The following is a 27,800-nucleotide window of genomic DNA, read 5'->3' as shown; positions in this document are numbered from 1 at the left end:
ATCATTATCCCCTTTGGGAAAAACCATGTACCCATGAATTACCACATAGGTAGCAGTACACTAAACACCGAAAGTGTGATGAGAGACTTAGGGACATGGGTGGACAGTGGTCTCACCTTCGATAACCACATCGCCACAACAGCCAGGAAATGGAAATCCTTCTATGTGGCACACCTCATCACTAAGGGCTTTTCATCCAGAAAAAAGGAGGCCATTGTCCCACTGTACTCATCCCTCATTAGACCCATTATAGAGTACAACACCCCATTTGGTATGTACCTCACAAGACATCTACAACAGCTGGAAAGGCCACAGAAATACCTCACTAAAAGAATCACAGGCCAAAAGCAGATGCCTTATGCTGACCGTCTAAAAGAAATCCAGCTATACTCTGTAGTATATCGTCTACTCAGAGTCGATCTCTGCTTAACATACAAGGCCATGTCAAACCCTGAGCTGTTGGAAATGTTCCACTTAAAGAAATCCCAATCCCTCAGAGCCACACGCTCCAGGGATCTAAACCTTGTCATCACAATGAACAAAACATGCTGGAGGGATAGGTTCCTGACCCAGAGACTCCCCATACTCTGGAATAGACTGCCCATACATGTCAAGCAGAGTGCCTCCTTGGCCCTCTTCAAAAGGAACCTTGACGACTGGATGGGAGATAGCAAACACACCCCTGGGATCATGTCAGTTACCCTTCTAGACAGGGGTCCAGGGAAGTAAATATTGTGGGAAGAAATATCCAGGGAATTGTTATGGCTAGGCTTATATAGGCCCTAGGGCCGATAGCCTAGTACCAACCTATGAACCTATAAATAGAAAATGGAAATCAAAGTCTAAACCAACTGCATTTGAAATACTGAATATTATAACAGAGATAAAATAAGTGAAAGCGGGATGTTTAGAAAAGGGTAGGAGCACATTATATAGAAACAATGAAAATTGTGGGAACAATATATGCAGAATAATGTTTTGGAGGATGAGCTTTAAAGGAAGGCAGAAATTGAGCAATTTATGTAATGATGGATTGATGATAATTATGCAAAAGAATATATGTGATGTATAATGTTTGTAACTGGGAACATGTTAATACGGTCTGTCTTCATTTCTACAAATATATGCTTGCCTAATGTCTTAAGTGATAATGTAATAAACGTATTAATAAATAGAAATAAAAATCCACAAAGAAATATTCTTGTTGATTTTTTGTGACTGTGCTTTGCCTTGTCTTTAACCAATAAAGATGTTAAAAACTAGAAAACCAAATGCGGAAAGCCAAACCCCTCACTCTGCTGTGAATGAAAGTTAATGCAGCAAACGTGCAAAAAATGCTCTTTGGATGGAAAAAAATCAGTAATAATCCACTTCAAGTGAACAGCTGTTATTGGCAGAAATAGCGTTTGCTGCATTAACTTTCATTCACAGCAGAGTGAGGGGTTTGGCTTTCCGCATTTGGTTTTCTTGTTTATTGCTTTCTGCTTACTGGTATGTTAAAAACTAGGCTACAGTTATAGCTTGATTTGTCTAATGACATCTCATCTGTGGAATATCTAAAACTACAGAGCTCAGACAAACTACTGAAAGCACAATTGCAAATGGCTAAAACTTTTGCAGATGATATAAGAATTTTATTTTGTTTTGATAACTTAAACATTAAGAAAATATCAGCCCAGGAGTAGAAGACTGATGTAAAAGAGTGTGATTAAAAATATTTGGGATCAGAAATACAGCATGAGCAAATGAGAACAAAAGCTCAGTAGAACTGCTTTCTTAGCCTTTTGTTGACCAACCAATATTCCTTCTTTGCCTGGTTCATTTTTTCCTGTTTTCCTCTTTTTTCACCATTCATATCTGGCTCAATTGCAGATCTGTTATATAATTTTCACACATGCTGTTTGGAGATGCTGCCAGTTTTGGTTTATTCCACTTGTTCCTTCTTCCAGTGGTACTAGAATCATGAGTATTTCCTTGAACTCTTATGCTTTTCCTTTAATCAAATTCCAGGTGTTCAGTCTACTTTCTTTTGATATTAGAGCTTCCACTGATGATTGCTTACAGCTAACTGTGGCCAGCACTGGGCTATGCAGGGAGCTAAAAGTTGCACAAGAGATAACTTTGCAATCTCTGATTCAATGCAGTGATGGACCTTTAGTACAAAGAAGTCTACCTGACTTGCACACTGGACACTTTTCCATGTAAGTTTGTGATTGCTTCTCTTGGAGAACTATTTGCTAGACAGAAGTCTAGAATGACCTTACCTTCATTATTCCTAACATGGACCAGACAAAAAAAGTATAACTGTGGTATCTGATTTAAAAACAAACACGGTGTGACTATAACAATTAAGTGTGATACAAAGAAAAGCACTGCAGCTCTGCAACTAAATGTAGAAACCGATGATGTCTCTCACTTGCTAAAGTTCTGCAATTGCACAAAAAAAATTCAATCTCTTTACACTACCCTACAATGAAACATGGGACACATAATTGTGAAAAGAAAGAAAAAAAAAAGAAAGATGGACAGTTTGCCTTGTCATGTTTAACAGTGGAAAATGCATATAAGTTATGACTCTGATGCAAGCAAGATTAACAAAACACTTTCCCCCAAAATTCACATGTAACAGTAGGAGAGGTTAGAAGATGCCCATTTGAGTTTGTCAAAATACTTAACATGCATGAAATGAAAATATTTATCCTGGGCGGAAATTCCCCTCAAACAGCTTGTAAAGTAAAGGAATGATTCTCAGCATATCAGTTCAAAATGAAGATTAAATCAATGTACTTGTCTTTCTGTCCTCAAATGTTGCATTCAGTATGTCAGGGAATTTGCACTACTCATCTAGGGTGGCAAAGGCAAACAGTTGTTTTTCTATACCAGACCTACCCATTTTATTTTTAAGCATAGTCTAGCAATATAATGGATACTTAAACTGCACAAATAAATGGAGTGAGTTATTTATCAACTTATTTAGTAACAGAAATACCAGGATATGGAACACTCCATTTGGAAGAAAGGTATCAACTTACTGAATACAATATTTGGTTGCATCATGCAACAGTTTGCCAAATGCACTGTATAAAGAAGATATAGTGTAGTTTAATGAACACACACAGGTATACAAATAAACAGTTAACGGAGTCTCCTTGCTTTAAGGCAGCATAGTACAGCTGGTTGCAATAGTATTTCTCTGTGATCTCTGAATTCTTGACTACCACTGTGTAATAAGAAGTATTGTCTTGTGTTTTTATTATTTATTATTAGATATTTTAAAACCTTTCAACTGTGACTGTTTTGTGTGGAGATAAGTTAAACTCTAAGAGTACATTGCATGTATATAAGAATCCTGTACCAAGTCACTCCAATAAGCCTTGACTGTTTAGTTATACTACCAATTGGATAATAATATTGCACAGTAATAACTGGACACCCTTTTAAAGGCCTTTGAGTAGCTGATAAATATTAGCTGGGTGGTGGCAGTGATTTCTACCATATAGTCTGGGTAAAAGGGGCACAACTGGAGAACCTGTGCCAGCCTTCCAAAGAAGTGTCTGTGTGGTTGTATAAACTCTTATCTCAAAGTATGTGTGTGTGTCTCAGCTACTTGGGGAGGGACATGAAGCACTGGTTGGACAGAGAGGGTGCTGGAGATTTTAGCTTGTCCAGCTGATGAGATCTGGACCCCATAGCTGTGCCAGTGGGGAGTCTTATTGGGGACCTGGAGAGCAAGGGAGCGACCAGCCCTGGACTGACTGTGATCTCTGTGTGCTCTTAAGGGAAATTGCACTTTACTGTGTGTATTTGTTATCCTTTCCTCATATATGAGACACCCTCTCTGGTGTTAGTGGTGAGGATTGAGGCTCCTTGATTGCTGGGCCATGGCACGGGCGTCACAGGCAATTCACCTAGTATCTGGAAATAGTTATGGCGATTATCTGAGAAATGCAATCCTTCATTAGGACAATGTCTACGGAAGGAACATTTAAACAAGAGTTCTTACATTTAATCAAAATGTATTAAGACAATTTTGTAGGTGAGGTGAAGGTGGGAATGGCAGTAGAGTGTTAAGATTTAAAAGAAGTTACTTTAACTGTTAACAAAGCAGATGTATTCATTCTCATAGAAAACACATCGAATTAAGCAAAGCCTACTTGGCAAAGCGTTCTGCTTACCAAGTTCTGCCTTGAATGTTTCACGGATTGTTTTCCACTCTGGCCTGTCATCTTCAGTTTGAAGACGAATGGTTTCAACAATCAGGTACATGACACTCAACAGCACCCTTGAAGAGAAACACACAATTACAAAATTAGTTCAGCTGCCTTTGGTCATTAGCTACTGCATATATCTTAAAAGTCTGAGTTACTATTTAGCTTTGCAACTTCAGAAGGTATGCTACATGCAAAATTTGTATGCAAATGTTATTCTTTGGCAACATTACTTAGAACTTTCTGAATAAAATGCACTTTACAAATACATAGATGGAATCTTACAATTTATCCACAAATTTTCTTGTTTATTTTTCCAGTTACATAAAACACACATATGCAACTACAAATATATTAAAAGGTTTGTTCTAAAGAGAAATCACTGCTATACTATTGGCAGCTTAAATATTACAAGTATTTAAATTATGCAACAACTGTACCATTAAAGTGAGATGAATGCCTAGTCACTTTTGAGCTTTCTAATAATACACAGTGCAGTAGGTATCCTACCCCTGCTGTGATTCTTTAATGGCAATGACCACTGTCCACGTCCTCCTCAACTCCAGGAAATGAGAGTTGTCATTAAAAATATAATTATTTTTTGCCCCAGTTTGTACTCATAGAAAATATGTCCACAAAAAAGTATAAATCAGTGTCAGTGGAAAAGAAACCAAATCAATGCACCATTAGGCTGGCTGGGGATATTTACTGCTGCACAGTGCAACGACAATGTCCCTAACGAGTTACTGTATATTGAACATAAACTGAAAACACCTTAAAGTGATGTTAAACACTTTAACGATGAATCCCAGCTTCGTGAGAATCAGCGTCAGACACCAAAACCACCATTCATTGCTTAGTAGCTCAGTGGCTGAGCAGAATGGGTTGAATGAGGACTTAGAACCGCTTAAAGGAGGAATAACCCAAATGCAATTCACAACAGAATGTTTACCCTTCACAAAACCATACCCACTTTGTTATACTAAGAACTCCCTGCATAACTGCAACGTAATGCAAAGAGCTCTATGAACCTGGTAGGACAACAAGAGACAAATAATCCTTGATACGATGAGGTTCACATGTAAAACCTCACTGAAGTATCCTTATTATAAATAGCTACAAGAATCTACGAAAACTTATCACTGTAAAACAGCAGTCACCACAGAACTACATCAGAGATGAACTTATAGTTAAAAAGCTGTAACAAAGCTGTGACATACCTTGCACTGCCACACAAATGCCAGCCAGAAGTGAATAATGTCAACGTTATCCAAACTATTTGAGTTGTGGCAGAGAGCTAGTCAGGTGGGCCCCTTGTCTCTGCTTTTATATGTACTATATCATGAGCTCTTTGCAACATTTATAAGGAGGTACAAAGTACAGGAATTTCAAAGGGGAGTGGAGCAAATATAGACACCACTGTTTGCTAATGATGTGATTTTAACACTGGTGAATCTGTAACATGTTTTGGAGTGGATCTCTGAGTAAAACAAGTCTGACTATAATGGGTTATAAAATACATTTACAAACAATCTAAAACAACAGCAGTGCACTATCAGCTAAGCAAACAAGTGAAGGAAAAGTTTCTAAAAATACGGTTAATAAACCAGGTCACATTTTTTAGTATGATTAAGGCTTCATTGGACAGATCAGTGGAGTTGATATCAGGCAATGCTAATAAAAAGGTTGTTTAGAAAATGGAAGACTTTGTACTTCGAGATGATTCAAACATTCTAAATTGTACCCAAATTCATTCTGCCTGAAGTACACTATATAACCTAGACTAATTAAGGGTTATTGGAAAAAGCAAGAAAGATGTAGCATTATTTTACATGGGATGTAAATAAACCCAAACTTCAGTGCAGCAAATTAGTCTTGCCAAAGGAAGGGAGAATAAGTACTCCTAATTATCTGAATTATGTTAGGTCTGCTGCTTTGAGCTTATTTTGCTTAATGCAACCCCCCAGTTATAAAGTAAGATGGATGGAAATAATAACAGGAAACTAGCAGAATTTTAATAAAGTTAGATATTAGTGCCAAATGGTGTAGTAGGATTTATGATAAACCATATTTTCCTGCAAATGAAAGGCACTTAAGGGACTGTCTCTATACACAGTGGCATAGGGAGTTTATCCCAAAAGGAAATAACAAAAAGGATACAAATAAGGACAACATATGTTGACATTGGTGGCACAAAGTTACTGAGATTCAAAGATTGGACAGATGATGCAGTGAGAGGATTTCCATAAACACTGCCATAAACAAACTCTGCAACAGAAGGAGGAAACTGATGCGGAATAAGGTGAAGTCCCAAGACTGGAAAAACTCCCTTATCAGCCTCAACAAAAAGTTGAGATCCCTCATAGCTAGCTATGAAAACAGAATTGCAGCAGATAGTAAAGACACCCACAAGGCCTTCTATAGTTACGTAAAGAATCTCCACGGCAATACCCAGATTTGCTCTGAGTTACTGCACAATGGTACCGCCTATACCGAGCCAACAGATATTGCCAATATACTGGCCGATAGAGTCAGTGCCAACTTTACCCCCCCCCCCCCCCAAAGGACCAATAACAATACCAGTCGATTGCCAGGCACCCAGTATTACTGCTGCAGGGGTTAAAACAGCACTTTCCAAGGCCAAGAATACAGCTTCTATGGGACCTGACAATATCCCTGGCTGTGTTCTACATGAACTACAGAGTGAACTGGCACCTCACCTGTGTGCCCTGTTCAATCACAGCCTCACCTCAGGCTTTGTCCCTACTGAATGGCATACTGCTACAGTCATCCCTCTCCACAAATGAGGAGTGGCTACAGACCCTGGGAACTATTGCCCCATTAGCCTGATGAGCCTGACATGCAGAGCTATGGAGCGCATCATCATGGACCTAATAAACAAGAATATAGGGAATCTCCATACTCTGGATCCCACAGAGTTTGGTTTTGTGAAGGGTAGATCATGCCTTCTCAACTTGGTCGACTTTTTTGAGTCAGTCACCAGAGCTGTGGATGAAGGTCAAGGAGGTTCATACAGCCACCTACCTTGATCTGGATAAGGCCTTTGATACCATTCCCCACTCAGGAATCATGGAAAAACTCACTAAGCTAGGCATCAACCCCTATATCACTAGGTGAGTTGCAAACTGGCAGATAGAACCCACAGTGTGAAAGTAGCTGACTCCAATTCAGACTGCTGACCAGTTACGAGTGGAGTCCCACATGGTTCAGTCCTGGTTCCTCTCCTGTTTGGTATCTACTTTTCTAAAGTCCAGGCCTACACAAAGGGACTCTGGCTGACAAAGTACGCAGATGATTGCAAGTTGGGAACTATTACTAACTACCCAAGTGATGCTGACATCCTACAGAAAGGCCTCACTGAGACCAATGACTGGTGTCAGAACCATGGCCTTAAGCTCAATGCCAAAAAATGTGTCATCATCCCCTTTGGGAAAAACCCGGTTCCCATGAATTACCACATCAATGGTAGTCCACTGAACACAGAAGGTGTTATAAGAGATCTGGGATCACAGGTTGACAGCAACCTCTCTTTTGACCACCACACTGCCACTGTGGTCAGAAAGTCCTATGTGGCACATCTCATTACTAAGGGTTTTGCATCCAGGAAGAAAGAGATCATTGTCTCCCTCTACTCGTCCCTCATTAGGCCAATCATCGAGTACAATGCTCCATTAGGCATGTACCTCACTAGACACCTGCAACAACTGGAGAGGCTGCAAAAGTACCTCACAAAGAGGATCCTAGGCCTTAAACACTTGTCCTATATGGACAGACTCAAAAAACTTAAACTATTCTCTGTCTTGTATCGTCTACTTAAAGACTATCTGCTTGACTTACAAAGCCATGTCTGACCCAGCTCTGTTAGAAATGCTACAGCTAAAGAAATCCCAATCCCTCCACACCACACGCTCCAGAGACCTCTACCTCATTACCACAATCAACAAAACATACTGGAGGGACAGGTTCACAACCCAGAGACTGCCTATGCTATGGAACAGACTTCCCATACATGTCAAACACAGCACCTCACTGGCCCTCTTCAAGAGAAATCTTGAATGGATGGGAAATAGAAAATTCACCCTGGGATCACTCCAGTGGCTTTACTCAACAGAAGCACTGGGAACTAAGGTCTGCTGGCACAATGCCAGGATAATCCTACGGGCTAAGCTTGTAAAGGCTCTAGGGCCATTAGCCTTGTACACACCTATGAACCTATTTCCTACGTTGGAAACCAATACCTGCCAAGTACCAGTTGTCTAGGAAGTAACAATATCTGCATTACTTACTGGTAGCTATAGGAAAAAATAGAAGACACTCTCTAGAATGGAAGGCTGCATCTCAAGTGATAGAATGGATGCTGCAGATAAAAGAATAATCAAAAGACAGGTCTCTGTCATAAGACTGAAAATTCAAAAGACTGAAAACCAAAATATCTAAAACTCAGAATACTGAAAACATTTTAATGCAGGGGCAGCCCACCAATTCCCTTGTGCCTCTCACACTTCCTACTAATTATACATACCAACTCCAAGATCACTCAACAGTGGAGAAGGGGCAAGTTACCATTTTCAATATTTTGAGTTTTAGATATTTTGGTTTTCAGTCTTTTGAACTTTTGATCTTATAACATAGACCATTCGGGGGCATGCCTGTCATTTCAATAAATATAATATTAGAAATATAAAAAAAAGTTACACATCTGAAAATTATTACCGTAAATACTTTTGTTTGTGTTGGTTACATTTTGAAGATTTGAAGCTGACATGGATTGTAATAAAGTTTGGTTTTATTCATTACAAAAAAGTTCAGAGTCTGAAATATTTCACTTCATTCTTGAGCTATTACTTATAATAGTCTTTTGGTGAACTTTCTATGAACAACTTCTGATTAGTTTTACTCAAGATATATGAATGAAATCAGGGTTATATTTCAGTATTGGTCTTATCAATGCTGGTTAATGTTTTAAGATCACTTGTACTCACTGTTCTAAATAACAATCCTATCAGTTTAATAGCTTTAACTTTCATAGAAACAACGTTGTTCTTAAAGATGTTTGTCTGAAACTGTAGCTCTCATGTCTTTCATTTGATTAACAACAATCAAATTCTACTTTTTACTACATTTAAGGTTGCATCAGAATGCAACTAAATGTTAACACCTTACATTAGTTAGTTCTGAATGTTAATCCAGGGGACGGTGTCCTAAAATTGTTTTCTAATTCATTTGGCACAGCTATGTTACTTTGAAAAGTAACAAGATAATCTACTTCACAGTCATATGCATATTTAACTATACATTTACATTTCTTTGGAATGTACAGTTAAAAAGAAATGGCCCCAAAACAGAAGTCCTTTATAAACCATTCAAATGAAAAAAAAAAATACCTTTTGTTGTCTTTGCTTTAAACAGTTTGTTATCCAGTAATGCATTACAAATGAAATGATGCATTTGACATCAGCTATATGGGATTTCAATAAACTTGATAGTATCAAATACATCAGCTGAATACAGGAATACTACATAAGCCATAGTTTCAAATTTCACTGATATAAAGCCCGAAAGGCTTGCAATAATACAACTTCCATGTAAAAATTCACTTTGAGAGCTGAACAACAATTCTGTATTTTCTATCAACTTTCAATAACTCTACCATACAATACTCAATGCACATTCCAGTTTCAGATATAAAATTGATGGCTCTATAATTACTAACTGACTCAGTGTTCCCTCGTTTGAGTATGAGGATGTATAACAAAGGATTTCCAGAGGAAATGCCTTCTTCAAGTAAGGTATTATGAGAGTCATCATGGAGCATATCAAAGCATCCTTCATCATGTGTATAACTGTTCATTGGATCTACCTCATATACTCAAATTCCCAAAATGTCAAAAGTTATAACATCCAGACAAAATCATTGTAAGCAGATATAAGTGAAACTCCACAATAACAAAGCTCACAAACTCAAAACACCTTTTGTGCATGCCAGAAAGAATTCTTATGAATGCAGATCGCTCTGCATTCATAAGAACAGATTCTATAAGTAAACTAATAAAAGAAAACAAAAATAATAGTGTTATCAATTGTATTGATAATTAAATATATCAGACTCAAAACTAATAAAATATACCAACTCCGAGATCACACTACAGTGGGAAAAAGGGTACATTTCCCGAGCCTCACTGTATTGCAATCTCCATTCCATTTGTTTTCTTTGTTCACTTTATTTGTAAAATCTGTTCTTATGAATGAAGCATGATCTACATTCATAAGAATGTTTTCTGACATGTGAAAAGGTGTTTCAGTTTTATAAAATTCGCTCTTATGGAGTTTCTCTTACATATGATTAAGATGATTTTGTCTTTGTCTCGACATTATAACTTTTGATGTGTTGGGAATGCGAGTACATGAAGTAGATCACTGGTCATCAGCTCTCATAAATACCACAAGCATTTAACTCAGTTTGAATCATTTTATTTTTAAACTGTGTCACTTACTTTTGAACATCGTTAGTCATATATGACATTATAATTGACATTTATAACCAGGTTTACAACTCTATTTGGTTTGGAACTAGACTGTATATTCAGAACACTGCCCATTTCGTTTGGATGACCAGTACATTTACTCTTATATACAAAGTGTTTCATACAGCATGCCTGACTTCACTGACTGTTAACATGGTGACAACAGTATTCTTACCTGATCAGTTGTCAACCTCCTGTTCTATTGTAATTTTAATAAAATTTCTGAAATATCCCGAATACCTCAACAGGATTTTTTGTTATAGGCTCCCTTTCTACTTTCTGTTGCCTAAGTCATGCTAAAAGTTTTTGCACTCTGGAGTTATTTTAAAAAATAGTTGCTTAACAGCAATCTTTCTAAACTCATGCATATTATTTAGATACTCCCTTATTTTCTCTTTAGTACTCTGTATTTGCAAGTTTTCTTGTTCTGTGAGATTCCCCTTATTCTGCAATACTTTAACCTTTGACAGCCATTCTAAACAATTCCTATTACTTTTTAATCATACCTCTTTTTCTTTTATTTCTACACTATTTTTAAACTCCATTTTCATTTTATCTCACTCACTAGCTCTAACTTCTGAAGATATTTGTAACTTCCTAATAACTCTTGAAAAGTATTCTTCTACCAATTCCTTAAAATCCTCTCTTTTTAACAGGTAGGAAAGAAAGTGCAAGAGTCTTGTTTTTTAGTTTGTTACCCTACACTTTTATATTAGTTTTTATTAGTACATGATCTAAAATAGTTACGGGATGTGTGTTGATGTTTTTAATTACATGCACATTACTGTGAAATATAATTTTTATCTAGTCTAGCTCAACTATTGAACTTTAGGGAATGGTATGTACATTTTGTCCAAGTTCCTACTACTGAATTCACATCTTGCATTCCAAACATTTTCATAAATTTCTTCAGAAATGTACCATCTTTTTTATATTTTCCCTTCTAGGCTCCCTGATACATCATCACTATTGTAAATCAAGTTCTGGTCCCACCTTTAAGTAATATTCCCTGCTCAAATGTTATCATTGCTCCCAAAAGTTTAAGCTCCATAACAGCAGTTTAGGTGGAATATAAAAACATTCTGGCATATTCCTCCTCCCCCTTGCCAATACCCATTTCCTTTGTAATTGACAATCTGATGAATATCCACCCTGAAATACTTTCTTTGTCAAATGTTTATGCTCAATTCTTTCCAAATGTGTCTCCTGCAGTATTGTTATTTGCATTCAGCATTTCTTAATATAATTCAATGCTATTTCTTTTTTGTCAATACCTGTAAGGCCATTTACATTCCAAGATAACATGGACAGTGTAGCCACTGTAATAAAAAGCTACTGCTCCTGTGTATTTTATGTGTCCGTTTTTTGAATGTGTCCATCCAACTTTAGACTTACACACTCACTAATGTTTAAAAGCTTATTTCCATTTGAACCTATGTCACATTTTTAAGATTTTTTGCTTTAATGAAAAACATTCAAAAACTAAATGCATTTTCAGATCATCTCTATCCTCTGTTAGCTTAGAATAAAAACACAAAAACTATATACAGCTTCAAACATGAAGTTTAACCCTCCAGATAGGATCAACTGCCCCAAATTGACAGCTGCACACATAGGCATTATTTAACTTAAAATTATTATCCATGCTAAAGCATATCCTATATCCTGTGTTCCAACTTACACTGATTTCTGCCTGTTCTTTTCTTATCTCTATTCACCTAACAGATGTGAAAAACAGCTTGTACGCTTTCAGAAAACATTAACTTTTAGCCATTAGAAAAACTGTACTGGTTGTCTTTAAATAAAACTAAATATGAGACTGTTCTATTAAATGCATTAAGGTATTAAGGCTGCTAGGGAGGCTGCTACCTCTTAATCACTTCCCATAATTTCAAACTTTATTTTTCACTGAACTGCTTGCCATTGTACCTTTGCATTTTTCCTCATCAAGGAATGCTCAAAACTTTCAAGACTAACTGCTTGCATCTGCATTCAGCTTGTCTCAATGTAAAAGTAGTCAATAACAAATCTTTGTAAATTTCTCTCAGAGCAGAATGTACAACTGCCTTCAGCTGCAGACTTTTTGACTCCCACTGAACATTTGCTAATGGAAAAAGCTATTTTTGCAGATGTAAGAAACTTAGTATGTTTCATGTGTTTCTTGATTTTGTCTTATTTTACAAGCCTACTTACAAAAAAGTACAGTTGTATACACTTACCATAAATGTAGATGTTTGAGTGTATTCACTGTTGCAGTCCTCACATATGGGTTATCCGGCTCCCCGGTAGCCCTCAGTTGGCCTGAATACCAGAGTCCTTGGTATATGACATTGGCTGCCGCCAGTTGTAAAACTGATGTCAGTACGTCAGGTATAAAGGGTGGCAGCCAATGCCATTTCCTCTGTTTTTCTTGCCTTAACTGTCAGGAGCCCCCAAAAGAAGGCTAACCCAGGAATGGTAGCACCCTGGACACATGTCATACAAAAACTAAAATCTATAGTCTGTGCCTTAGGAAAAAAGGGGGAATGGAGGGTGGGAAACCAGGACTGCAACAGTGAATACACTCGAACATCTACATTTATGGCAAGTGTACACAACTGTACTATGTTCTTCATGTTTCACTGTTGCAGTCCTCACATATGGGTTGATTCCCAAAGCCCAGAAAGAAGACAAAGGGGGAGGAAGGATCACAGATTAAGGGTTGGTAAGGAGGCACTGCAAAACTGCAGAGGCAAAACCAGCCCTGGATTTAGAAAACAAGGGTAGATTGTAATGCTTTGTGAAAGTATGGACAGAAGACCAAGTAGCTGCTTCTAGAATGTTCTTAGTAGGCACGCCTCTCAGAAAGGCTGCAGAGATAGAGGCTGCTCTAGTAGAATAGGTCCTAATACCCTGAGGTGGAACCTTCCCATGCTGCAGGTAACAAAAGTGAATACAATGAGCAATCCATTTGGAGATGGTTTGTTTTGAAATAGCTTTACCCTGAGCCCCAGGAGCAAAACTAACCAATAACTGTTCAGATTTTTGAAATGATTTGGTCCTGTCTTAAGTAAAATCTCAGCTGTCTATGCACATCAAGAGTGCAGAATCTTTTCCCCTTTATTTTGGGGATTGCTGAAAAATGTAAGCAGGTGAAAAGACTGGTAAAGGGTTAAACTGGAAACTACCTTAAGCATAAAGGTGGGACTGGTTCTCAGAGAAACCCGATCTGAGTGAAAAATAATGAAAGGTTCTACTGCCATTAAGGCTTGCAGCTCAGATACCCTTCTAGCTGAAGTAATAGCTAAATGGAAAGCAGCCTTCCAGGATAGAAACTTCAAATCTGCAGAGGAAACTGGTTCAAAGGGAGGCAGAGTAAGTTTTTCCAGGACAAAAATAAGATCCCAAGCAGGAGTAGGAGCTCTTCTGGGAGGGCTAAGATTACTAACTCCCCTCAGGAACTGTTTCATCAAGGGGTGAGAAAAAATGGGTTGCTCAAAAGAACAATGAGCCAAAATTGCTGAAGCGTGAATTTTGATTGAAGAAAAGGAAAGTCCACCATTAAGCAATCCTGCTAGGTAGTCAAAAATGAGTGAAAGAGAAGGATGAGAAGAGTACTCTCCTTTAGCTAGCATCCAAGAGCAAAATCTCTTCCATTTATCTGCACAGGATTTTCTTGTGCTAGGATCCTGTCCTCATGAAGAACTTCAACCACCTGTTGGGAAAGATTTAGAGTATTAGCCAGGCAGTCGAATGCAGTGTTTGAAGCTGAGGATGAAGGAACTTTCCCCCTCTCTGAACCAACAAATCTGGTACCATGGGAAGATGCCAAGGCTGAGCCTGGGAAAGGCTGCGAAGGAGGGAATACCAATGCTGCCTGGGCCAATCTGGTGCTATCAGAATAGCCTGTGGTTTTTCGTCCCTTATCTTTAGCAGTACCCTGGGAAGAAGAGGAAGAGGAGGGAATGCATAAACTGAGCGATGCATCCATGGGAAGGACAATGCATCCACCCTCCAAGCTTTGTTGTGAAACTCCCTTGTGCAGAAGGTTGGAAGGAGATGATTGGAGTGAGAGGAGAAAAGATCCACTTGTGGGGTGCCCCAATGATGACTGATGCAATGGAAAATGTCCCTGTTCAGTTGCCACTCGTGAGGATCCAGAACATGTCTGCACAAATAATCCGCCAAGGAGTTTAGCCTCCCTGGATGATACTGGGCTATTAGATGCAAGCCCAAGGATGCTGCTATGGACTATAGCCTCATGTTTTGTCTGTACAAGGGGTAAGAGTGAATCCCCCCTTGCTTGTTGATGTACCACATGACTGTGGTATTGTCTGTCCTGATCAGCAGAGTCCCAGGGTAGAGTAAGTCCTTGAAAGCCAGCAAGGCCTGCTGCACTGCCATCAATTCTTTTAAGTTTATGTGCAGATAAATCTGTTGGGTGCTCCAAGTCCCCTGTATGCCCCCGCCCTCCACATGAGCCCCCCATGCAACATCTGAGGGGTCTGTGGTGAGAGTCTGGCTGGCAGGCGGTGGGCGGAATGGCAGACCCTTGTTCTGAGAACAGGCTGTCGCCCACCAGAGGAACTCCATTTGTAGACAGGGAATCAGGGGAAGAATCAAGTCCAAGTCCTGTGTGTGTTGACACCAAATATTCTTGAGGTACCACTGAAGTTTTCTCATATGCAGCCTTGCATATGGGATCATCAAAATACATAAAGCCATGAACCCCAGTGCTTGCAAGAATTGCCTTGCAGAGAGCTGGGTCATGCTTGCCAAGTTCATGAAGTAAGCAGAAAGATCTTATTGCTTCTGTTGAGGGAGGAATACCATCTGGGTGGCTGTATTCAGACTCACTCCCAGGAAAACAATCTCCCTTGAAGGAACAAACTTTGACTTCTTTTCTTTGAGAGTGTAACCCAAAGAGGTGAGAATGTTCTTCATGAAATCCAAATCCTTTTGTAGCTGTTCTGGGGAATTTGCTTGAATGAGACAGTCATCCAGGTAAGGATAAATTTGAATGTTTCTCTGCCTGCAAAAAACAATGGCTGCAGCCAGGCACTTTGTAAAAACTCTGGGAGCAGTAGATAAGCCAAAGGGCAATGCAGAGAATTGAAAGTGTTGCTCCTCAGCCCTGATGCCCTGAAGCCTGCAACTCTCCCTTACTGGGATGTGCAGATAAGCCTCCTTGAGATCCAAAGTTACCAGCCATGAATCCTTGCCCAGCATTGGTAGTAATTGTTGAAGGGTGAGCATCTTGAATTTGGAATCACCAGAAAAGTGTTTAGAATGGACAGATCCAGAATAGGGCGCCAGGTGCCCCATTTCTTGGGTACCAGAAAAAGCCTTGAATAAAAGCCTAGGCCTGCCTGATTTGCAGGAACTGGTTCTATAGCCCCCATAGTCAGTAGTGAAGAAATTTGAGCTCCTACCTCTGCCCTGTGAGTTCTGGGTATGTGTGGGTGCCCTTGTGAAAGAGGGAAGGTGTGAAAGTAAAACTTGTAACCTTGGTTTACTATATTGAGCACCCATTTGTCGTCTGTGATGGTAGACCATACCTCTGCGAACCTGGCTAACCTTCCCCTGAAAGGAAACCCAGGGTCCGCAGAGGTAGGCACTAGAAGGCCAGAGTCACTGAGAATGTTTGCTTTGGGAAGCTGGCTTAGAACTCCCCAATTTAGCAGAAGAAGAATGCCCTTTGAGGGGCAGAAGCCTGCCCTCTGGCAGACATGAAACCCCTAGGCCTAGAGCAACCCTGCTTGCCAGGATCAGGGAAAGACCAATTTTTGGAAGGATGATGTCTACTGAACCGAGGAGGCTGAACCTGAAGAAAATCTTTTACAGCTTGCATAGATTTTGCCTTATCCTCCAATGTCTTCAGTACATCCTCAGCCTTATTACCAAAAAGATTGTCCTTGTGCAAAGGAACATCCAGCAATTTAGATTTAACTGGTTCAGAAAGAGGCTGCTCCCTAAAACAAGCATGCATTCTAATTACAGAACCAGTGGCTGCTGCTCTGCAGGAAGCTTCCAAAGTGTCAAAACCACAATGAAGTGAATGCTTATTAATTAAAGTGGCAGAATTCAGTAAGTCTTGTAAATCTTTGTTCTCCGTCATGGAAGGAATATCTCCAAGTTTAGCCTTAATACCCTCCAAAGTATGCTGCTAATACTTAAGCATGTGAAAAAGACAATTCACGGATCTAATGGCAAGAGTTGCAGAGGTATAGACTTTTTTACCCCACCTGTCCAAGGCCCTAGATTCCTTATCAGAAGGCACACGGTTTTTAGAAATAGTAGCCTTAACACCCTTGGGGCCTTGAGAAATGATTTCTGGATCAGCAGTAGGGTTTTTGAAAAGGAATTGATGAGAATCAGGAACCCTGTAATACCTATTTGGTTTTCTGGAGGCAGGAGGAACAGAATTAGGAGTTAAAGAATTTTCCATGAAAACATCATCCACAACTTCCAAAACTGGAGGTATAGCCAGAGGCTTATGCTGCAGGGTAGTCGGAAAGCGAAATGAAGGTATATGGCTGACGGGCACTAGCATCTGCTTTGGGCTCCATGGCAAGAAAGACTGAGGAAATGGAGTCAGCTGCCACTCTTTATACCTGACGTACTGACATCAATTTTACAACCAGTGGCAGCCGTTATATACTAAGAACTCTGGTATTCGGGTCGGCTGAGGGCTACCAGGGAGCTGGATAACCCATATGTGAGGACTGCAACAGTGAAACACGAAGAACATCCCTTCTGTACACCTTAAGCAAAGTTCATTAATGTAGACATTCACCACTGTAAAAAATAAGAGCAGACACCATAATTCTATATATGACACAATCAGTCAGCTTTTACACCCCACTCCCAAAAGCCCAAGATCACAAAATATTAACATTAGGCTTGCTGTTAACCAGCCTTTCTTCTGTTGTTACACTATAAAGCATATATTTCTTACAACTAAAAAAGTGCTTGTTTACTTTAATATCTTTAACTGAAAAGACACCACCATATTTAAAATCTCCAAGTACACACTACACAAAACTGCTTTACTACATATAACATGCAGCTTATATCATGAAATGTTTTATACAAATACTAATAAGAGCAAAAATGGCTATACTTAGTTATTTTTTTTCCTTTTAGAGTCCTTGTAATCATTAATGACAAACTGAGGTATATCATTTACATTTCACCCACAAGTTTAACAAAGTCAAGAAAATACCAATCTTTTTCAGCCACTTTTCTTGCAAAGCCATATTTCACAAACGTGCTTGATGCTTTATAGTCTCCCATTTATTCACCAATTTCAGTGCTGCTGGAATTCTTCCTGTTCATCACCATCTCCTAACACCACACATAGTTCAAATACAAGGAGATAATACTCCCTGTCTCTAGTTGCAGTTAGTTGCCTGAAGTTTGAAAAAGTGTAGCCATCTGGATACATTGAAAGTTGTTAGACTGCTTTTGAAATCCTGTGTTAACTTAGCCTGGGGGTTTCTGTTTGCATTATAATCTGTGCTGGTCACATTTTTTAATCATTTTGCTCATTTTCCGAGTGGTTGGCTGCTGAGATTCACCTGCATAAATCAACTGACAAAAGCTGATTTAAGTATACTTTTCTCTGCACTTATTTAAGATTAGAAATTTGTATGTAATTGTTATATATAATATAATACAGGGAGATAATACTCCCAGTCTCTAGCTGCAGTTAGTCTCCCAACCCCCGTCCCTGTTCTTGTTGTGGTATTAATCTTGGTGGCTTTGGAATTGCCCGCCTTTGCTGTACATCTGTTTTTGGACACTCCTACTGGACCCATCTCATTTGCTCACTCAACTGAGTACAGTGAGATCATATTATGATTTCAGACACTCCTACCAGTCCCATCTCCTCTGCTGTGGACATCCCCTATAGCATTTTAATCTGCTCTGTTCCCTCCCTCTCCACAAAACAAAAAAAATACTAAATATTTTTGAGCTTCTCTTACATAACTGTCTTCTACCTAAATTTTCTGTTCTATGTGCTTTTAAGTGTTCAAGTGCTCTTATTTGATTTTTCAAAAACTTGTTTTTGTCATTTTTAACTCATCTACATTTATTTAAACTGTATTTGCCTTAATTTTGCTACACACTCAAGTGTGCTAGCTTGTACTGCATTTAAAGTGTTTTTGCTTCTGTCATTAGCTCATTCTTTCTAACAGAGAGAGAACTTTTTGAGAAAGCCAACCCACTTAACTAATATATATATATATATATATATATATATATATATATATATATATATATAAATTCCAAGCTTGTTTTCTGCCTTTCCTGTAAGTAGTCTAATCCAGATACAGATTTGCTGTATCCAGGACTGTTTGTAAGCTTCTGTGCCCCAAGCCTTTCTGTGTTGGAGGGAAGCCTTTTAGCTTATCAGTGGGAGTGGTAAGCACTAGGTAGTCTATCTATCACAAGAGTGGTGTTTGGCCCAGAAATTGTAGTTTATTGGCCATTTGGGCAGTTTTTCCATCTCTTTCAACTTTCTGGTTTAAAAGCCTGCATTTGCGCTTGCTTCCCACCTTCCCTGTAACTAGTTTAGTCCAGATACAGATTTGCTGCATCCAGGACTGTAAGCTTCTGTGCCCCCAAGCCTTTCTGTATTGGAGGGAAGCCTTCTAGCTTATCAATGGGAGAGGTAAGCACTAGGTAGCCTATCTACAACAAGATACAGATTCTTAGTTTTAGCACTTGAATTTGCTTATCCGTGCTCAGCACTTGTTCAGAACTTGTTGTAAGCACTAAATAAACTACAAATTACTACAGCACTCACCCTTCCTCATTACCTAGAGGAAAACACTTTTGGTACTTACTTTTCTCACTTGCTTAGAGAAAAACAGCTCTTGTACTCACTTTCCTCACTTGTCTAGAGGAAAACATTTTTTTTATTCAGGCATATCCAAGGGTCAGCTCCCAGTGTTCTCTCCTGTCTATCTGATGAATCTGGGCATCGTGGGGCAGTGTAGCAATTGCCTCATGTGCACAGACAACCCTCTCCTCCTACCACCCAACACTACAACCTGTGAGAGATGCACTTATCTAGCCTAACTGGAGGTAAAGCTCTCTCCAACCAAGACTGAACTTGATAGTCAAGAGGAGAAGGTAAACACTTGTACCACACCGCACTCATCACATAGTCCCACTAAACCTACACACCAAAATCCACACATAGAAACACAAAAACATTTGCGGAGGCTCTCAATAATAACCTGCTCAAGCAACAGAGACCTCCAAAGCAGAAACGCAAGCAACCTCCCACCAGCAACACAACCCAAATGACACAACCCACAGACTCAGTGTGCCACTCAACCACAGCCCATAAGGCAAAACAACGTACCCAACACACTAGTCATAGGTGACTCTATAGTCAGGCACACTGATGTCCCACTCACCAGGCTAAACAAGGAGAAGGTCACTTTCAGCTGCCTGTTGGGTGCCAGGAACCGCCACATAACCCACGCACTCAGGTCACTCCACAACAAGTACAAATACGACTCTGTGACTGTCCATGTTGGTGTGAACGACCTGAGACGTACCTCCCTGGACTACATGAAAAGAGACATGGAAGAACTCTCCAATTTTGTAGCCCAGGCAGGCATGACCCTAGCCCTGAGTAGCATCCTGCCATCGCCCAGAATGATACTGCAGTACAAGGACAAAATGATTGACTTCAACAATTGGCTAAGCTTCTGTTGCGATTTTAAGGGGATCCAGTATCTGTCTGCCTGGGACGACATGGTCGACAGACCACACTGCTTTGCCAGAGATGGTCTGCACCTATTACCCCTGGGATTCCGGACATTGGCAAAGGCTCTTGCCGCCCCTATAGTGCCTTTTTTAGGCAAGGTTCAAATGACAAATTCACCACCATAACAGGAACAGGCAAGCAAAAACTGAGGGTAATGCTACTCAATGCTACAAGTCTAAATCTCAAAATGCACTCACTCGAGGCTCTCCTTAAAATGGAGAACATCGATGTCTGTGCAGTGACTGAGACCTAGTCAAGCCTCCAGAGAGCACCCCTGCACCACCAGGCTATAATTCATACCACACTTTTCGGCCATCTAACCTGGACTGGAACACCAAAGGCGGAGGTGTGCCCATATTCATTAAGGATATCCACACCTCCAGGCTAGTTGCTCAGCATAATGCAGCCGAGGTCATCTAAGTGCAACTAACTCTGGGCAAAACTGCAATCCAAATTGCAGCTTGCTACAGATCCCCCACCATGCCCCACGATTCCCACTCCTCTTTTCTTGATATACTGGAAAATATTAGGGTTCAAGCAAACACCCTAATATTGGGTGATTTCAACTACCCCACCATTAACTGGGAAAACTACTCATGTACCAACTCCTTCGCTCAGCGGTTTTTGGAATTCATAAATTCCAATGCCCTGGATCAACTTATCCACACCCCCACCAGGGGCAACAATATCCTAGACCTAGTCATTACCAGTATGAGTGACTGGTGTTCCACACCTGAAATCAACTCCTCGTTGGTCAGATCCGACCATAAGCTTATCACCCTAGATATCGACATCCCGCCCCCAGCCCCCATTAAGGAAACTACGGTAAAAAAACTTCTCCAAAGCCAACTTCATGCTTCTTAAGACAGAAGTGGTGAACTTCATGACACCCATGCAGATGGACAATACAGTTACGACTGCTGAATCCTACACAAATGCACTCTATAAGCACTTTCACAAATGTATGGATTGTGCTATCCCAAACAGAACCAAGATGCTATCCTCCAAACAAAGGAAGCCAATCTGGTGGTCCCCTGCCATAAACAAACTCTACAACAGAAGGAAGACATTGTTGAAAAAGAAGAGTAAAATCCCATGAGTGGAGGAGCTCCCTGGTCAGCCTCAGCAAGAAGCTGAGATCCCTTATAAGATCCTCCAAAGCTAGCTATGAAAACAAAACTGCCACTGATTCTAAGGACAACCAGAAAGCATTCTATATCTATGTCAAGAATCTCAATGGCAACACTCAGATCTGCTTTGAGTTACAGCACAATGGCACAAAAATTACAGAACCAACTGACATTGCCAACATCCTGGCAGATAGGTTCATTGCTAACTTTACCCCCCCTCTCACCCCCTAAAGGGCCCATATCTATATAGGAAGAATGCAGAGTCCCTGCAATCACAACTTCACAGGTAAAAGCAGCACTCTCTAAAGCCAAAAACACAGCATCCATGGGACCGGACAACCTCCCAGGCTGTGTTTTACATGAACTTCAGAACAAACTGGCTCCCCACCTAAGCACATTGTTCAATCATAGCCTCACGTCAGGCTTTGTGCCCACTGAATGGCGCACAGCAAGTTATCCCACTCCACAAAGGGGGAGCCACCACTGATCCTGGGAACTATCGCCCTATTAGCCTGATGAGCCTCATCTGCAAGGCCATGGAATGTATCATCACAGAATTCATAAACAAAGACATTGGTAACCTCCAAACTCTGGACCCCACCCAGTTCGGGTTTGTGAAAAGCAGATCTTGCCTCCTGAACCTGGTCAACTTCTTTGAGGCAGTCACCAAAGCCGTAGATGAGGGTAAGGTGGTTCACACAGCCTATCTTGACTTCGCCAAGGCTTTCGACATGATCCCCCATTCTGGAATTATAGCTAAACTCACTAAACTAGTTATAAATCCCTATGTCACAAGATGGGTTGCTAAGTGGCTCACTGACAGAACCCACACTGTAAAAGTTGCAGACTCCAAATCTGACTTCAAAGCAGTGACAAGTGGAGTACCACAGTGTTTAGTCCTGGGACCTCTCCTGTTTGGTATTTACTTCTCTGAAGTACAGGCTAGCACAGAAGGCCTCTGGCTAATGAAGTTCGCAGATGACTGCAAACTAGGAGCTATAGTCATGTCCCCAAACGATGTGGACAGGGTTCATATTAGAAGAACGAAAACCCTAAACCGCGAAAGCTCACATGAGCGTAAATGCCGGTGACTGAAGTTGCTATTGTGGGGAGCTGCACCCCCACACCCCCCGCTAACTATATATTCTAACTCCGAGGTCACACTACAGTGAGGAAAGGGCAAATATCCCACTCCTCACTGTAATACGACCCCGCAATCCCACTTTCGATTACCGGCATTTTCGCTCATGTGAGCATTCGCAGTTTAGGATTTTTGTTCTTCTAATATGAACCCCATGTGGACATCCTACAGAAGTGCCTCACTGAGACAGATGCCTGGTGTCAGAGCTATGGCCTCAAGCTCAATGCCAAAAAGTGCATTGTTATCCCCTTTGGTAAAATCTCTGTACCCATGAACTACCACATAGGCGGCAGTCTTCTTAACACTGAATGTGTGATAAGAGACCTTGGGACCCAGGTGGACAGTAGTCTCTCCTTTGATAATCACATTGCCACAGTAGTCAGGAAATTCTTCTACATAGCACACCTCATCACAAAAGGGTTCTCATCCAGGAAAAAATAGGTCATTGTTCCCCTCTACTCGACACTCATTAGACCCATTATAGAGTACAACACCCCTTTTGGAATGTACCTCACAAGACATCTGCAGCAGCTGGAAAGGCCATAGAAGTACCTCACAAACAAAATTACTGGCCTCAAACAGATCCCGTACACTGATCATCACAAAAAACTCCAGCTTTACTCTGTAGCATATTGCGTACTCCGAGGTGATCTCTGCCTAACATATAAAGCTATGTCAAACCCAGAGCTGTTGGACATGCTATACCTAATAAAATCCCACTCCCTCCAAGCTACACGGTTTAGGGACCTAAACATTGTCACCACAATAAACAGGACTTGCTGGAGGGATAGATTCCTGTCCCAGAGACTTCCCATACTCTGGAATAAGCTACCCATCTATGTCAAGCAAAGCTCCTCATTAACACTCTTCAAGAAAAATCTTGATGAGTGAATGGGAAATAGGAAATACACCCCGTGGATCACTTCTGTGGCTCTGCTCGACAGGGGCACAGGAAAATAACTTTCTTGGGTTGGCGTAAGCCAGGGAACTTTGTTGGCTAGGCTTACTAAGGCCCTTGGGCCGATAGCTTAAGTCCAAGATATTCCTGATTCTTTTAGTCAACACCTGTGTTTTTTTTTTCTCTCTCTCTCAAGCATTGTCCTTTGGAACACTGGAAAATATTTCACTTGCAAAATCTTTCTATGACATTTATCGTCAGGAGAATGAGAAGCAGAGCCACCTTATGCTTCCTGTCTCACCTTTTGTTGGATAGACTTTTGTATTTCCTCCTTAGCCTGTTCTGCATCCAGAAATGCAATTGATCCTCCAGGAAAAATATTCTGAAGGCAGCAATACAGAAGCCTGAATGTCACACCTGCATCTTCATATTCCCTGATTGCTGGGATACACTTGTTTCCCTTCTGCCTAGTGTATAGTGAACAATCACTTCCCACAAACACTCTGCTTTCTCCAATTTTTATACTTTTCCCTTCTGCTACAGTTTTGTCAGGCTCATCTCTTTCTTCAGATTGAATCTTTACTAATACAGGCCATGGCTGCTTTCCCATGGCTAGGTTTGGAGCATGCACTTGCTGTATCCTTTCAATGAACAAATCTTGGTAGGGAATACCAGTTCAGTTACTTACTTATTTGTGCTTTTATAAAATTAATATGGTCTGTTCCTCCCACTTTCTCAGCTACAGCAGAAAAATTCAGGTTTTCTCTACATTGTCTGTCTTCTAACTCCAACATTTTTTCAAATAACACTCTTGAGAACTCTCATACTCTGCCAAACCATTCTTATTTTCAACCTCTGAACTTTGCAGTTTTAAAAATTCATCTGAATAGGTGGTTAAAACTTCTTCAATTTTTTCCAGCCTTTTGTTATTTAAACTGTTATATTCCTTTACTGTTTCATTTATTTTTATCAACTTTGAGTACATTTGATGTCATTTTTTTTTTAAATTACTGGAAGCCAATTCTTGTGCCAAAACTGAAGCTTGATATGTTTTTTGCTGAAAAGCTGCAGGATTCTTCACAGTCAGTGTTTTCTCTTCACCTTTTCTGGTTGATTTTCTTTCAGGTTTTCTAAGTTTCTGCATTGGTGGCATCCGGGCAGTGTACTTTCTAGTCAGTAATTGAATTTTCTCAAACTGTCAATATCACTGTCTCTTATTTCTCACTTTTTTCACACTGGGGGAGCAGAAATTAATATGTTGATCACTGTATGGCCATCCTTGAAGTCCATAATAAAGTAAGGCAATAGGTTCATAGGTTCATAGGTTCATACTAGGCTATCTGCCCAAGGGCATTTATAAGCCTAGCCCATAGTTATGTGGCTTTCGCCACCCCTTTAGTTTGAATAAAACTGTGCCTATTATTTTGCTGTGCCTCTGTCAAGCAGTGACACTGAAGTAATCCCTGGGGTATATCTGCGATCTCCCATCCATTGATCAAGATTCCTCTTGAACAAGGCCAGCAAGGTGCTCTGCCTCACATGTACCGGGATTTTGTTCCACAGCATAGGGAGTCTCTGGGTGATGAATCTGTCCCTCCAGCACGTTCTATTAATAACCGTGTCAAGGTTTAAGTCTCCCGCCCTTGTGGTTCTGAGGGATCTAGATTTTTTGAGGTGAAGCATATTCATCAAATCTGGGTTTGACATGGCCTTATATGTCAGGCACAGGTCACCTCTGAGCAAGCGGTATGAGACTGAATAGAGATGGAGTTCTTTCAGTCGGGCAGCATAAGACATATTTTGAGACCCTTTATCCTTTTGGTGAGGAACTTTTGGGGCCTTTCCAGCTGCTGCAGGTGTCGGGTCAGATAAATGGGGCATTGTACTCAATCATAGGTCTAATGAGTGATGAGTACAGGGGACGATGACCTCCCTTGATCTAGATGTGAATCCCTTCATGATCAGGTGGGCAATGTAGAAGGTTTTCCTAACTACTTTAGCAACATGAGTGTCAAAGCGAAGGCTACTGTCAACCTGGGTCCCCAGATCCCTGATGACTTCTTCTGTGCTCAGTGGATTGCCACCTATATGGTAGCTAGGGGTAACCTTGTTTTTCCCGAAGGGTATGACTATGCATTTCTTGGCGTTTAACTTTAGGCCATGGCTCTGGCACCAGTTATCCGTTTCTGTGAGGCCCTTCTGAAGGATATCTGTGTCAGATGTGTTTTCGACTATGGCGCCCAGTTTGCAGTCATCTGCAAACTTTGTCAGCCATAACCCTCCTGTGTTTGCTTGTACTTCAGAAAAGTAGATGCCGAACAAGAGTGGACCCAGGACTGAGCCCTGTGGGACACCACTTGTGACAGGCTTTGAGTCTGACATAGCTCCAGCAACTCTGACCCTGTGGGTTCTGTCACTTAGCCAGTTTGCAACCCATCTTGTGATGTATGGGTTTACATTCAAGCTGATGAGTTTTTCGATGATACCTGAGTGGGGTATTGTGTCAAGGCCTTTGCCAGGTCGAGGTAGGCTGTATGGACTGCCTTTCCCTCATCAATGGCCTTGGTGACTGTTTCGAAAAAGTCAACCAAGTTTAAAAGGCATGATCTGCCTTTGACAAAGCCAAACTGGGTTGGATCCAAAGTCTGCAAGTTCCCTATGTCTTTATTTATGAGTTCCATTATGATCCTCTCCATGGCTTTGCAGATAAGGCTTGTCAAGCTAATGGGACGGTAATTTCCAGGGTCGGTGGAGGCACCGCCCTTGTGAAGTGGGATCACAGTCGCCGTGCGCCACTCCTTGGGTACGTATCCTGAGGTGAGGCTAAGATTAAACAGCTGTCCTAACTGCCGGTTTAATTCCTCATTGAGTTCGTGGAGCACACAGCCGGGGACACCATCCGGTCCCATGGATGCTGTGTTTTTTGCCTTGGAGAGAACAGTTCTCACCTGGGCGTTGGAGATGTTTGGGGGGCTACAGTCCTCTGGTATAGATATCTCTCCTTTTGGGGGGGGGGAGAAGTTTGCACTGAACCTGTCAGCCAGTATGTTGGCAATGTGTGTAGGTTCAGTAATCTTCACATCATTTTGAACTAATTCTGAGCATATCTGGGAGTTTCCTCCTAGGTTTCTAACAAAGCTAGAGAAGGCCTTATGATTGTCTTTTGAGTCCTTGGCGATTTTTCTCTCAAAATTTGCCTTGGATGATTTTATGAGAGCTCTTAGTTTTTTACTTATAATGATCAAAGGTGTCTTACCTTTCAAGGATTTTGCTCTATTTTGTAGTAGCTTCCTCCTTTTGTTGTAGAGCTTGTTTATGGCTGGGGTCCACCAGACTGGACGCTTTCCTTTGGTACAAAGAGTCTTAGTTTTGTTTGGGATTGCCTGATCCATGCAGTCCTGTAGGTGCTGGTAGAAGGCATTTGTAAGTGATTCAGCGGTTTGAGTAATGTTTACCACTGGCTCAGGGGCCTTAAAGGAGACCACACTAGTTTTTAGAAGTGTGAAGTTGGTTTTTGAGAAGTTTTTCACTGTGGTCTTTTTTGTTTCAGGTGGGGGCGGGATGAGGACTTCCAGCGAGATTAGTTTATGATCTGATCTCACCAGTGAGGGGTATACTTCCGGTGTTGAACATTGTGATCCCATGTTCGTGATGATGAGATCAAGTATGTTTTCTCCTCTTGTGGGGATGGTGACTAGTTGTTCCATGGCATTTGAGTTTATGAACTCCAGGAACCTTTGGGCTAGAGTGTTTGGGCTTGAGTAGTGTTCCCAGTCTATATTAGGGTAGTTGAAGTCACCTAGTATAATGGTGTTTGGAGATACATTTATCCCCTCCAGTGTTTTCAGGAAGGCCATGTGAGGTTCCTGAGTTTGAGAGGGTGGCCTGTAACATGCTATAAATTGCAGAGCAGTCTTGCCTATGGTTAATTGCGCCTGGATGGTCTCCGATGCATCGTGCGTTGCCACCAACCTTGAGGTGTGGGTGTCCTTTATGAATATGGACACCCCCCCCTTTCTTGGTGTTGTCCGGATTTTGGGGCCGGAACGCATGATATGAGGTGAAACCTGATAGTGCTGGGGTGCTCTCAGGAGCCTTGAACCAGGTTTCTG

General features: G+C 40.7%; 1 protein-coding gene across 1 annotated transcript in view; it reads right to left on the bottom strand.

Moving 5' to 3' along the window:
* Positions 1-27,800, bottom strand: part of STRIP2 (striatin interacting protein 2) — a 1,652,725-nt gene that overhangs the window by 888,600 nt on the left and 736,325 nt on the right. The window contains exon 7 of the mRNA XM_044088838.1: positions 4,176-4,282. Within this exon, the coding sequence (XP_043944773.1) occupies positions 4,176-4,282 (107 nt within the window). The remainder of the gene's footprint in view (positions 1-4,175; positions 4,283-27,800) is intronic.

Source organism: Protopterus annectens, chromosome 11.part0 (genome assembly GCF_019279795.1).
Source record: "Protopterus annectens isolate FY-2018-M chromosome 11.part0, PAN1.0, whole genome shotgun sequence".
NCBI classification, from domain to species: Eukaryota; Metazoa; Chordata; order Ceratodontiformes; family Protopteridae; genus Protopterus; species Protopterus annectens.
This window is presented reverse-complemented; position numbering and strand designations above follow the sequence as displayed.